This window comes from Andrographis paniculata, unplaced genomic scaffold, assembly GCF_009805555.1.
Source record: "Andrographis paniculata isolate CXL003 unplaced genomic scaffold, ASM980555v1 Contig70END, whole genome shotgun sequence".
In the NCBI taxonomy this organism is placed as follows: domain Eukaryota; kingdom Viridiplantae; phylum Streptophyta; class Magnoliopsida; order Lamiales; family Acanthaceae; genus Andrographis; species Andrographis paniculata.
In genome coordinates, this window is record NW_026137607.1 from 775,166 (window position 1) to 791,213 (window position 16,048).

At 27.7% G+C, this 16,048-nt stretch overlaps 1 protein-coding gene across 1 annotated transcript; it reads left to right on the forward strand.

Moving 5' to 3' along the window:
• The first annotated feature begins 5,969 nt into the window (after positions 1-5,969).
• Positions 5,970-6,952, forward strand: LOC127264451 (pathogenesis-related thaumatin-like protein 3.5). Its single transcript, XM_051293990.1, has 2 exons — positions 5,970-6,069; positions 6,182-6,952. The coding sequence occupies exons 1-2, from the start codon at positions 6,027-6,029 to the stop codon at positions 6,877-6,879; spliced, it is 741 nt and encodes a 246-aa protein (XP_051149947.1). The 5' UTR covers positions 5,970-6,026; the 3' UTR covers positions 6,880-6,952.
• Positions 6,953-16,048: the final 9,096 nt, after the last annotated feature.

Sequence of the window (16,048 nt, forward strand, 5' to 3'; positions counted from 1 at the left end):
ACAAACACACCCATTAATATTTTAATTTGAAATTACTACTGTGTTATTTATTTTTTACGGCTTTGAATAAAACATTTTTTCATCTGCCTCTAAACGGTTATATTTACTTTTGTGTCATTTTACTTAACATTAAAAATATTCTTATATTTGTATAATTGTTTGTATAAATATTCTTCTATTAGTATTATAAGACATCAATGAAAGTATTTTTATAATTTTTTCTTAATTTGTACTGTGTTTTGATATAATAATTAATATTCAAAAATTAACATAAAAGAGTAAATGAGACTCTTAAAATCGGACGGAAGTATATATTTTTTTATCAATTTAAAAAGTACTCTCTCTGACATCTAAACTTATGTTAATTTGACCAGACATGAATTTTAAAAAAAGAATAGATAAAAAAAAAAAAAAAAAAATTCTTTTTAAAATAAAGAAAATTAAAAAAAAATAATACAGTATATTTTTACTAAAAAAACAAGAAGTTTGAATAAAAAAAGAGTTGTTTTTGAATCAGAGAGGAAAGTATTTACATTTGGTATGCAATTTAATAAATATTGTATTTTAATAATAGTTGATAATAATTTTTATATAAAATCTATTTTACCTCTATAATGTGTAAAATTATTATAAAAATATTGATTTAAATAAATATAAATAAATATTGCACATTGAAGCTTTTTTTTTTTTTTTTTTTTAATATATATTAAATCCCAGATAATACTTCCTCCGTATCAAGCACCATGCAACATTTTATTTTTTATTTGTCTCAAACTCATTGCAATATTTTCAAATTTAGAAATAATTAATAATAATTATATACATATATTAATATACACGTCACTTTATCTCATCACATCACTCAAATAAAAAAACAAATAATCATTTTTCTTTCCAATCACATCATTTAATATCATAATTATCTCAAATTACCATACTTAATACTTTCCACCTAAATTCTCGTGTCAAACACAAATGTTGCACGGTGTTTAGGACGGAGGGAGTAGTATATATTCATCTTTTTTAAAACAATAGTCATATTTTGTCATTTCTATTTTTGGTATAAGTTCTCCACCTTTTTACAAAATTATTTTTACTTTTTCTACAATAATTACATAGAATATGAACATTTTGATCTTTTATAAATATTTTTACACTTACTATTAATACTCATAACAAAGTATCCATTTTTTTCATTTTAGTCCGTCCTATAACAAAGTATCTATTTTATTTTTTAGTAACTGTACTATCTACCTAACATTACAAATACCCTTACAACTTACAATATATTACACAAATGTCATTACCTTTATATCATTAGGTTATTTTAGTCTCTATTTTATTTCTACTATATCTCAATATAATACTAATATTTTTAAAATTACGTGCAAAAAGCAAATGCATACTTACTTCTGAGACGGAGGGAGTATTATTCTTTAATTCGTGCAAATCTCAAATGTCTCTATTATTTAAAACGGAGGAAGTAAGTATTAAATTTTAATTATAAACATATAACATATTTTTTAAAAATAAAAAATAAATCTTATAATATTCATATCGTTATTTTGGTATTTTCTTTTTCTATTTCTTTTTTATTTTATTTTTCTAAAAGAAAAATTTTGTGAAAATTAAAAATAAATTCATTATGTAACATTACACTATTTTAATATTTCCGGTTTATTACTTTAATTTTTTTTTTAATAAAAGTATTTTATTATTTATTTTATTTTATTGTTTATTACTTAAATATTTAAAAAAAATTACGGACATTTTGTCCCTCAGGAGTTCGGACGTTGGATCCGTCACAGGATCTAATACTTTGTATTTGGATAATTAAAAATAGAAAAATATATAATTATTAATTGGAGAGATGGAGTTTTATATATATATATATATAAAAGATCTTATCAAAATAATATTTAAATAAATTTAAAATTAATACTCCCTATGTCCCATATGTCCCATATGAATGAGTAATATTTGGTAGATTTTTTAATATTAGTATTATATTAAATTTGAGTATAAAAGACGAAAATACTCTTATTAATATTGTGTAATATAAAGGTGGCGGCATTTGCATAATATATTGTAAATTTGAAGGGTATTTATTATGTTGGGTAGGTACTACAGTTACTAAATTAGAAAATAGTATCGTTGTTTTGAGACGAACGAAAAGAAAAAAAATAAAACCCTACTTATGAGACAAATAAAGTATTTCATTTCAAATCAATTTAAAACCACAATTAAATAAATTTAATTTATTTTTATTTAATTTCTTTTTAATTTTTCCATTCTTATAATCATTTTCTTTTACACTATTATATAAGTAATAAAATTATTTTAAATAAGATCAAAGGCAGTTTACACCATATTTTTTAAGATTTTGATATCAAATCAAATAAGCAATATTTTTTATCACATTAATATTACATTAAATAGTATTGAACAATTTAAAATATTGCACAAAAAAATATAGGGATTAATCAACATATATTTATACATATCTCAATATATATGGTTAGTTATAAAATAATATATACTAAGTTATAATACTTCCTTCGTCCCATTGAAAGGTTACCATTTTCTATTTTCGTCCGTCCCAAAACAAAGTTACCATTTTCTAATTTAGTAATTGTACTACCTACCTAACATAATAAATACCATTTCAATCTACAATATATTACACAAATGTCATTATTTTTATATTACACTTTACTAATAGGGATATTTTTGTCTTTTAAACTACAATCCAATATAATATTAATATTAAAAAATCTACGTACAAAAAGCAAATGTCACCCTTCCGGTGGGACGGAGGGAGTATAATATATATTAAGTTATAAATATAATAAAAATGTATAAATTTATGATAGTCACACCTGTAACATATATTGATTCAATCAAATCAGCATACTTGGTCGGGCCGCTGCCATATATATATATGTCTTGAAACACATATATACGAGAAGTTGTACGGATGGCTATCTGTTTTTACTAAACTAACCTTAATACTGAAATAATGTATCTTTACATCAGTTGTACGTACTGTAATATTGTGGGCAAATATGACTAAATTTGTCAATAAAACCCCACGTTGTCAATTATAGTGAAGATATTGGATGTTTTTTAGAGTTGTGTTTTTCCAATTCTATTTGCTATTTTGGTAGTGATTTATTTGTACAAAATATATTGATATGGATATTATTTTGTAGATCGTAACATTTTCTTTAATACAATAACTTAGTTACAATATTTTAATGCTATGATATATAAAATAATGCATTTGAAACTAATGCAAGAGTTTTTGAATTTGTTGGGCACGCAAAACAAAAGAAGTTTTAGTCCGACTGAACGGCTGATCTTACAGAAATAGAAAACATCCGAATTTGGGCGAGTCTAAAGTGGTAACCGACCAATTCCCTCGACCACTTCATTTTTATTTCAAAATATCTATATTTATATTCTTTATTTATTTAAATTTATATATTCATGAGAAGGATTGAAAACAACCGTCCAGGAGAAAGTCGGTTAGTGATAACTCTCGATTTTGACATATTTTATAGCTTATTTTTATTAAATTAATTAATTAATTATATCGAGTTTTGGTATAATTTATATTAATTTAATTCAATAATTGTATTTATTGTATTTTGTGTATAAAATATTAATTTATTAATTTTTAAGTATATTTTATAATTATTGTGTTGTATAAATTAAATTAATTGATGTGTTTCTTAAATTATATTTTTATGTTTTATTTAAATATTTAAATAATTATGTTTTCTTAAATTAATTATGTTTTATTTACATTTTTAATTTTAGCTAAATTAAATATTATTCAGTATATATCATTTTGTAGAGAATAATTTTTTAAGAAAATAGAAAAAAAATTATCCAAAAAAAATATATATTTTTTTAAATGGGTTGGTTGCACATATATAAAAAAATATATATATTTATATAATTGATTATATTTATTTCTTTCCTCTTTTTATGCCAACCAACTGGACGGTTCTCCTCATTCTCATCCGACCAATTCAGTATATATATAATTTTGTAGCGAATAATTTTTTAATAAAATAAAAAAAAATTATCTAAAGAAAAATAATTTTTTTTAAAAAATGGTTTGTTGCACAGATATAAAAATATATATTTATATGATTTATTATATTTCTTTCTCTTCTCTTTCTATCCCAACCGACGGTTCTCCTCCTCTTTGTTATCTGACCAATTCAGTATATATATATATCTGTTGATGCAAATTTTCAACAATAAAAAGTAAAATCCGAAAATAGAGATTATCTTCGAATTTGATAAAATAAATGTTTGAGATTAAGAATAACAGACTGAAAAAGTAAATGGTGATCCCAAAAGAAATTCCAGTGAATTTGATGTCGATTGAAGATGGTTTTTTTAGGTCATGAACAAACCTATTTAAAACCTATGTTAACCGCCACAATCCAGGTCATGCCTTTATATCCGCTCGCCGGTTATAACTTCTCTCAACCGTCTGGAAACTATTTTTCGTCCGACCAGCACACCTGCTGCTACGTCTTCTTTTGAATAATCCCTAAACAAACGTTTCGAACCGTCGTCTGGTCCGTTACAGCAACCGCTATCAACCGCCCACCAATTCCTCCTCCATTGATACATGTCTTAACCGTCTCGCCAACCGCTCATGCCAATTACAAGACTGAACTGGTTCGACCGACCACCTCATGGCACCTTACCTCCTTAAATGGACGGCTAGTCCTGAACGATTACTCAACCGTCCAACATACTTTCAACAGACTGCAGGCCGACCGACTGAACCTACCGCATAACCCAACAATTGACCAACCGACCAATCCAGATACTAACTGGTCGTTAGACCAAACGATTCATTCGTCGCCCCATCAAGCAACCACCATCTGGTGACTTCAATCGGCTGAACAACCATTCGTCCAGACGATTCATTAGCGCCCAATCAAGCGACCACCATCTAGTCCCTCCAAACGGCTGAACAAACGTCCAGACAGTTCATCGGTCGTCCAATCAAGCGACCACCATCCAGTCCCTTCAAGCGGTTGGACAACTATTCGTCCAGACGATTCATTAGTCGCTCAATCAAGTGACCAACTAACCGCCTTTTCAAGCGACTGAACTACTATTTGACCAAATGACCGGCCAATCGGTCAGTCGATTAACAGGTCTGTTAATTGGCTAATTAAGCGACCAATTAACAGACATTTTCTCTTGTACGACTGCCGTGTTTGCCATCTCATCTTTCTTCGTCTGACTTCCTCTTTTGACCGACCTTCGTATCGGCCGTCTCATCCTTCTTCGTCCGACTTCCTCTTTTAACCGACCTCCGTATCGGCCTCTGATCCTTCTTCGCCCGACTTCCTCTTTTGACCGACCTCCGTATCGGCCGTCTCATCTTTCCTCATCCAACTTTATCTTGTCCGACCTAAGACCCTGCTACCATTATTTTATTTTATTTTATTTTTGTACTCAACAATATCATTTTGTAGAGAATAATTTTTTAATAAAATAGAAAAAAAGTTATCCAAAGAAATATATATATTTTTTAAATTGGTTGGTTGCACATATATAAAAAATATATATTTATATAATTTATTATATTTCTTTCTCTCATCTTTCTATCCCAACCAACTACTTACTGGAAGGTTTCCTTCCTTCTCATGTGACCAATTCAGTATATATTATTTTGTAGAGAATAATTTTATAATAAAATAAAATAAAAATTATCCAAAGAAATATATATTTTTTTAAATTGATTGGTTTCACGGATATAAAAAAATTATATATTTCTATCTTTTATTTTTCTTTCGTTGATTAAAATACACAATATAACAACTTATTCTCTAGAAAAAATGAAACAAACAAACGAGCAGCGCTGGCGCAACGCGCTTTGACGAGTAGTAGCGTGTGTATATATATATATATATGCGTGCAAATGTATATCTTCATTCTCAAGTTCCACAAATAAGCATATATCCTTTACAACTATATACAAAATCCCCATGACACCCATTCTAATGGTATTGGTCTTCTTCTTCTTCTCAGGTACGTACCTAAATTAATTTGCTAATTCATTCCAAAATTAGGTCTTATTTAATTTTAAATTAAATTCCAAAATCTATAGTATGTAACATATAATACATATATATATTTCCAGGTGAATTTATGAAATTGTCTTCAGCTACACTTTTCACCATTCAAAACAGCTGCAGCTACACAATCTGGCCGGGGACACTATCCGGCGATGGCGCCACCCTTCTCGGCGGCGGCGGCTTCGCATTGGCCCCCGGCGACACCGTCCAGCTTCCTGCCCCGCCGGGTTGGTCGGGCCGGTTCTGGGCCCGAACCGGCTGCAGCTTCGACGAGGCCGGTGCCGGCAGCTGCGCCACCGGCGACTGCGGCGGCGGGATCAGGTGCACCGGCGGCGGAGCTCCGCCGGTGTCCCTGGTGGAATTCACGCTAGGGAGCGCCGACGGAGCGGCGAAGGACTTCTACGACGTCAGCCTGGTCGACGGCTACAACGTCGGCGTCGCCGTCCGGCCGTCCGGCGGCGCCGGAGAATGCCAGTCCGCCGGGTGCGTGGCGGACTTGAACGCCGACTGCCCGGAGGAGCTGGAGGTGGTGGACGGCAGCGGCGCGGTGGTGGCGTGCAAGAGCGCGTGCCTGGCGTTCAACACGGCGGAGTTCTGCTGCACCGGCGAGCACGCGACGGCGGCGACGTGCCCGGCGACGCCGTACTCGGCGGTGTTCAAAAGCGCGTGCCCGACGGCGTACAGCTACGCCTACGACGACATGTCCAGCACGTGCACTTGTACGGACTCTGATTATTTTATTACTTTCTGCCCCTCCACCTGATCCAATCCATGGTAATACAATTGTGTTTGGTTGTGTTTAAAAGAATTTTCGATATTATTTGTTTTAATTTAAAATAAAATATAATTATACAAATATAAAGATATTTTTAATATTAAATACAGTCACGTAAGTAAATGTGACGGAGGGAGGAAGACTTCCTTTGTCCTGTAAAAGTTATAGTATTACATATTCGGGCACGAAAATTTAAATAAATAAATAAAAATTTTATAAAGAAAATGATAAAAAATAATAATAATTGGGATATTTTTAAAAACTTTAGCTAAAAATCAAAGAAAGTAGAAAGAATTTAAAAAAGCTAAGATAGTGGTTTGTTGTAAATAAGTTCTCCCCTCGTCCCATGACCTTTTTTATTATTGACGCGGTTTTAGGTAGTTGTTGAGCACAAAAAATAATAATAATAAATAATGGCAGTAGGATTCTGAATGGATCTGGATATAAGTCAAACTGCCCAGAAGTCGAGCAAAAAGAAGTCGGACAAGGAAGGATAATCGGCCGATACGGAGGTCGGACAGGACAAGGTCGGGCACGGAGATCGGATGGGATAAGGTCGGGCAGAGAAGTGGTATCGGCAGACGCGGAGGTCTGTCAAGACGAAGGTCGGGCAGAGAAGTGTCAAGAAGATAGTCTGTTGAACCAGTTGTCCATCTAAGGAGATAAGACAAACAGAACCGGTCGGTTGGTTCGCTGTCGGATGGGTTTGTGGTCGGTTGGTCCGGTCGGATGGTCCGTAGTCGGTTGTCTCGCGGTCGGACCAAATGAGGTCGGACGGAGGACGGCTGATACGGAGGTCGGTCGAAAGAGGAAGTCGGGCAAAGAAGGTCGGCTGATACTGAGGTCGATCGAAAGAGGATGTCGGGCGAAGAAGGTCGGCTGGTACTGAGGTCGGTCGAAAGAGGAGATCAGACGGTACGCAGTCGGATAAGCAGGTCAGTTGGTTTGTAGTCTGGCCAAAGGAAGTTGGTCGGTTGGTCTGCAGTCCGACCAAAGTAAGTTGGTTAGTTGGCCTACGGACGGGCCAAGGTAAGACGGTATGGTAGCAGAGTCAAAAGGAAGTCGGTTGGACCAGCCGTCCATCTAAGGAGATAAGGCGACCAGAGGATGTTGTTTCGCCGTCGGTTGATCCACGGTTGGTTGGTTCTCAGTCGGCTGATCCGCGGTCGGTTGGTTCTCAGTTGGTTAAATAGGTCGGATGGTCCAAAGTCGGTTGAGCAGGTCGAGCAGTCCGCAGTCGGTTGAGTTGGACGACACGGAGGTCGGCTGATATGGAGGTCGGTTGATGCGGAGTTCAGACCAAGTGAGGTCGGGCGAAGAAGAATAAGACGAACGATACGTGGTCGGACAAGAGACCAGATGGTGGTCGCTTGATGGGGCGGCCAAGGAATCGTTTGGTCTAGCGACCAGTTAGTCTCTCGATTGGTTGGGTGGCACATAGGTCGGGCGAAACGAAGTCGGACAAGAAGGGACATGGCAGTGGATATGCAGGTCGGACGAAAGGCATTTCTGGGAAGGTTCAAGTCGTGAGAGGCAGTTCTTGGGCGGTTGGAGGAAGTTGCAACACGTGTCAACAGAGGAGAACTTAGTGGACGGTTGACGGCAGTTGCTGTAACCAACCAAATGGTGGTTCAAACCGCTTCTTTAAGGGGTTATTTAAGGATCCGGTGCTGTTCGAAAAAAGGCATCTTCAATCGACATCCCACTTTATTTTTCAGTCTGTATTTTATATTTTCCTATTTTATTTATGTATTATACAGTATTTAGAGATTCCTAATCTCAGACACTAATTATATCAAATTCGAAGATATTTCCCTATTTTCGGATTTTACTTTTTATTGTTGAAAAATTACATCAACAGTAGTAAAAATTAATAAATTACTAATAATAAGTTATGATACTCCCTCCATCCCGCAAGAAGGTTGTCATAGCCTTTTAGTGTGTTGAACTTTTATTATTAATTATTATATCAATACACAGTAGAAATCAAAAGAAAAAGGCAAAAATACGTTTATTAGTCTCTTATAATACAAATACAATGATATTTATCGAGTAAATTATTCAAATATAATGACATTTTTAATGTTAAGTACCAAAAATCAAATGGTAACCTTCTTGCGGGACGGAGGAAGTATTATTTTTTTATTTTTTTATATAAGTAATATTTTTTATATTTTAAATATTTTTAGTATTATATCTAAATAAAATATTTGCAATAAAGATATAATTTATTTATATAATAAAAATAAATTAAAAATTATTAATTTATTTATGATTAACTTAAAACTAATTTTATATAAAAAATAATAATTTTTAAATATAAATAAAAATATTTATTTATTTAGAAAAGAAACATAAATAATGGGGTTTTTAGCGTCCTATATGTAAAAAAATAAAAATTTAATTTAATTTATTTATCTTTGTTAAATATATATAAAATTAATAAATTTATTAAAAATAGTCATTTTTAATGAGACTGACAAAAAAAAAAAAAAGTCATCTATGAAAAGACGAAAAGAATATTGAATTGAAAGGAATAGTTAAATATGATTTATTAACTTTTGTCAAAGTTAATAATATAATAAATTTAATACATGAAATAAATATAAAAATAAAGAATTTTGACGAACATAAAAAGTATTTACTTACTATGAACACACAGAAAGGTTCGTGTGTGTTTATTTTGTACAAATTCTCTAAATTTTACTATATTTTTTTAAATAATACATTTCATTAAATATTATTTTATTATTAAATTCAAGCATTACATGAATAAATATAAATTGTTGTATAAAGGCAAAATAACTTAAAATTATTTTCAAAATTTGTTGAAAATTTTCTCTGCCTAACCGCACCAACATATAAATTACAGATCTAAATTATATATACAATTAATTTATATAAAATACAAAAGATAAAAATATCAAAAAATTATTTTACAAATTTCTATTAATTAATAAAATTTCTTATTTTTTAATATATTATTAAAAAAATCCCAAAAAAATATATTCAAGTGGCATGAAATAATATATTTTAATTAAAAAATTTATATATTTAATAACAATAATAATAATAAAATAAATTAATTTGAAATTCAAATCAAACAATCGTATATATCTCTTTGTATAATTGGTCCATTAATCTATTGGGCTTTTATATAGACTCTTGTAATTGGGCCTTATTTATTCCCTTTCTATCCCCAATTGCCTGCTTGCAAATTAGTAAAAAAAATAAAAAATAAAAAATAATAGAAATAAAATCACAAGATTTGTTCATGCAACATTTTTAAATAAATTGATTTTTTTATGTGTGGTATGTAAAATTGTGTCAAAAATATAAAATATATTATTTTAAATTAATATTCAATATTTTGACAATTTTTTATCGAGTTTTTTTTTTTTTACTTTTATAAAAAGTTTTTTTTGTTATTTATTATTACCTCCGTCCGACTCCAAGGGTCTCATTTACTTTTTGCGTGTTGATATTTGAATATTAATTATTATATGAAAATATAGAAAATAACAAAAATACATGTACTAGTGTCTTATAATACTATTATAATGACATTTGTGCAAAATATTATACAAATATAAAAATATTTTTAATATTAAAAAAACGCAAAATATAATATCCATTTCGAACAAATATTTATGGAGCATCCCTAGTGGTGGATTCCATACATCACCAACTTATAATTTACAATATTTGAAAAAATTTATAAAAAGAAGATTTTGTTCTCTTTGTCTATACTCCACTTTTTTATTAATTAACTTTTATAAAGTTTAATAAAAATATATTATTTATATTTTATAAATTTGTATAAACTAATATCTAAATTAAGTCTCGGGTTTAAAATATAAAATTAAATTTTTTTTAAAAAATAACACAATCTAAACATATTTTATTTATATTTAAATATTATATTCCATATTATATTTTTAAAAACTTATTTGGTGTACTTAAAAAAATTTTAATATAATTGTTTATTTCGAAAAATTAAGAATCAATAATAAAATTCGGCCTAAACACGAACTTGATTTAAATAATATGAAATTAATAGTAAATTTCCTAAACTATTAAAATTATAACATGAATTTCATCTTATTTCTTAAATAAAATTGAAAAAAATAAATTGTCAAACCTTATTTATTTTAATATCCTTTATTAGTAAAAATATATAATAAATATTTTATAATTTTATTTCTATCAAATACAAGAGTATCTACATAATAAGTGTATAATTTTTATTTTCCGCTATTTTAGAAAAAAATGATAATACAAATTTTAATATTAATACAAAAGTATTTTATATAATAAATAAAACATATGTATTTATATAATTTTCATAAAATATGAAATTGTATTATGCAATTTATCCAAGGTTTTGGTCTTTCAATAAGAACTTTCTAACGTATTTTTTCAAAAAAATTAATATACTGCACTTAATATTTTATTTTAAATTGTAATTATTATATTTTTCCTATTTCTAGATATCGTTTACCCAAAATTTTTAGATGAAATGATTTTTATGTGTAGTATGAGAAATGTGTAAAAAATATAAAATATTTTTTTTCTATTATTTAACAAATTATTCATTTTTCTATTTTAGTCTGTACAAAGTATTCATTTTCATTTTAGTAACTGTAGTATCTATCTAACATTACAAATATTCTTACTAATTACAATATACTCCATTCGTCCACTTACAATGTTTACATATTTCTATTTTAGAACGTCCAATTACAAAGTTAACATTTCATTAAATACCTTACTTTTTTCCATAAATACCCTTCTTTTACATCACATCATTACTTTTACACAAAAAAAGTAAGGACAAAAATGTCATTATATTACTTTTAACTACTCACTATAATTAAAATACTATTATTTCTTAACCATCATGCCAAAAGTAAATGTAAACTTTGTAAGTGGACGGAGGGAGTATTACACAAATATTATTACATTTATAACACACAATATTAATAAGGTTATTTTAGTAATTTTTATTTTATTCCTATTGTATTCCAATATAATACTCATATTTCTAAAACTCTGTGTAAAAAGCAAACGAATACATAAATATGAGACGAAAAATGTAGTATTACTTTAGATCGAATATTTGATTTTTTTTACTTTTTTAAATGACTTTTTGATTTTTTAATATGAGTATCAGACTTGTTTGTTTTTTAATTTTGGTATAAAGTTTATTTTTTATTATTATTATTTTTGAAAAATCACATTTCAAGAAAAAAAAAATATTGGGAGAACGGAGCGAAATCTTTACTTACTACGAATAAAATAAAATTGCACATATTCATAACGGTTAATTCTCCAAAAATCTTTATTTTACAAATTGTTTTCCTTGTCAGTTACTATTTATATATTTGTTTCTTAAAACTCCCTATTTATTTTTTACAACTCTTCATTTATAATTTTACACATTTTCAGCTATAAACTTTCAATTTTGTCCTCAAAATAATATTTTATTTATAATTCTATATACCTAATGTAACAAAAAAACCCTTGATTTATGTAAACAATTATCAATTTTATAATTTTTTTTTTCACAAAATGACGACCAACGATACAAAATATTCGAAGTACATGTTTATTAATTTATTTATACTTTATTCAATCAAAGATTAATATTCTTTATAAATATTTTGTATTAAAATTTAATAGTTGTGAACATTTAAATATATATATGTAATTTATTTGTAAGTATTTATATATATAATTAATCTACTTATTGTTTAATCGTATTTGCAAAATTGAGTATCACATACATTGATATTTTTCTATAAATATTTTGTATTATTATGTAAGGGTTGCAAAGATATATATTATTTTTTATATTGTTATCTATCTATCTATTTGTTTATTTTTTAATGGTAAAAAAGTGAAATTATATAGTAGAAATTAAGGCTTATATGTGAAGATATAAAAAAAAAATTGAAGTTAATAAAATAAAATAAATAAAGGTATTGTAGAAATTTTAACTGAATAGGGAGTAAAAATGAATAAATTAATAAAAATAAAGTAAAAAAAATTAGTATATAAAAAATAAAAAGAAAATTAAATTTAGAATTAGAGAATTTAATAGAAATTGTCACGTTCATAACTTTCCTGCATGAAATAAATATATAGATATATATATATATTTTCTCGGACTCCCTCCGTCCTACATAATTTGTTCTTATTTTCTATTTTCGTTCTTCCCACATAATTTGTTTATTCATTTTTTTGAAATATAATTATACACTTTAATCTCATTTTAAATTTTAAATTTTATAATTTTTTTAATTTTAATTAAACTATTTAGTTAATTTAATCTTAATCCACAATTATTTTTATTATACGATAATTATTTTTACTAATACACTTTTTAATTACTTACTAATCACACTTTACCTAAATTCTTGTATCTCCACTAACATACCAATAATACATTGGACGGAGGGAGTAATATTTAGTGCATCACATATAATTTCGTGAACACCAATATAATTGTGCTGCACTTCATTAAATTTGGCAAATAACGAGAGTATTAAATTTTACTACGATCATTTACCTAAAAATATTTATAAACAAAATAATTGAAATGAGAGAGAAAATAAAAATAAAAAATAAAAAATAAAAATGAGATAGAAGTGTTGGCCTTGGGAAAGTAACATCACCTGAAAGTGGAGAGGAGATGAAATCTGGACCGTCAATGTTGTCCGTCAGTCAATCCACTGTGAAACTACTATTAATTAATTAATTAATTATTCCGCAGCTAATCACGCCACAACTTTTGCGATTCCAACCTCACCACAATTACAAACTCAACTCTTCATCTATATATATATATATATATATATATTATGATTTGGAATTCGCAACCGTTACTAGAAAGTGCATACATAATAAATTTTTAGTACTGTATTTTTTCAGAGTTATATTTCTGATTGTAATGAGAGTTTGTTATTTTCGACTTTATAAAGAGTACTCTTATCGTTTTCGATCCCAATAGGGAGTCATGTCTGGTAAGTTATGTTATTTTCGACTCTAATTCAGTTGAGAATATTGTTTCAGCGTAGCAACGAGAGACAAGGAACAATAATTGCAGGGATAACTCTTCATTTATTATTATTAGCACCTTACTATTAAGGCGGCAATTACTGTACTGAACAACACATAATATTATTACAAATAACACACTGTATATATTAATATAATACAAATACAGTACATCAACAAAACATACATGCTATAGTCTCAACAACACACAATATTACTACAGACAACATATTGTATATGTTAATATAATACAAATACAAATATAAATTAACAACACATGCTATAGTCTCATACAACAAACAACAGTTGATTTTAACACATGATATACTTGTATACAACACACTTGTTATTATTAAAAAAAAAAAAATAACACATACCTTTATTATATATAACATATGTTGTGTGTAATACTAATATGTACTGTTTACATATATGACGTGTGCTGATATGAAAAATCAGTACGGTGCTTATTATTAATCATCAAACCAAAACAAAAATAGCTAGCATTGTTCTTACATTTTAAAAATGATATAATTAATAAATATAGAGATAATCTTAAGACATGTATTAAGAAAAGTCATTACAATTTTTTTTTAAATATAATTTAAATGTGTTTAGGCTAATTAATTAGTTTAAAATTAAGATGATTATAGATTAAGAAATTTAAATTATAGTTAAGAGAATAAATTTTTTTTAAAAATATATATATATAATTGAAATAAAATATAAAAATGACTAAAATGATGATGTGAATATAAAATATGAAATGTAAGATACTCCTTTGTCTCAATTCAAAGAACTATTTTTACTATTTTCGTCAATCCTACTTCAAAGTATATATTTTTTATTTTAGTAAAAATAATTATACAACAATACGAAAATACTTTTTTTTTTATCTAAGTTACAAACATATCATTATACATACAATTACTTTTTATATAAAGTCAAATGTTAAAAATGTCAAAACCTCTTACAAACTTCTACTACCTAATAAATACTATTATTTTTTATCTATTATAAAAAAACCCCAAAAGGCCCATTTGGACCGGGATGGAAAGAGTAATGAAAATTGACAATTATATTAAATTTTTGTTTTGATAATATTTTGATATGATATTATGTTAAACTAAATAGTATATGTTTATTAAAAAATTGTATAAAATAAATAATATTTATTTTTTATTTGAAATCCTACAAAAATAAACTTTTGTATACATACAATAAATATCAACCGCACAAACATTATTTTCTATAACATCAGTATAATTTCACATCCATGATTTTGAATTTAAATAATAGTAATTTAAAAAATTGAAATAATTATTTTATTTAATACAATTAAATATATTTTAAATATAAATTAATTTTGAAATTAATATAAAAAAATAAAAATTTAATATTTTTAAAAAATATTAATTGAAAATATCCACAAAAGAACACTTATTGTAAGATTCTCTAAAATTTCTACTATTACTAAAATTTTTCCAAAAATAATGCTCAAATCAAATATACACATTTAATATATATTTATATCATATTAAAATAATTATTTTAATTCAAAATCCAAACCCTATTACCAAGTACAAAATTATAAATACAAAATAAACAAGCACAAAATACAGCAAAATATCGTAAGGGCAAAATAGTAAGAAAAAATATAGTAACAAACAGTAATGAAAGAAGCCCACATTGGATACCCACTATATTGTGATGTACCTATTTCTACTTCAGATTATGTGCCAGCCTGGAATCTTATCCAATCTTACCTTAAAGCCCCCCAACCTCCTTACCTTTCTCTTCTAATAATAATAATAATAATAATAATAATAATAATATGGATAAAGTTGTCTTTTATTTCTTTAATTAGACTATTTATCATTTTAATTTTGTCAAATTAGTCTCGTAAGTGAAAAATCTTAGTAATTTTAGTTCTTCGTCGCCAAATATACCTACATAGTACTACGTGGCTCGTTAGAGAACTCGTGTTCGCCAAATCAAGAAGCCACGCAAGTTTCACTTAAACATCTCCAAAATTGCGAAAGATTTTCCACTTAAAAAACTAATTTACGATAAACTTCCTTTACGAAACTAATAATAA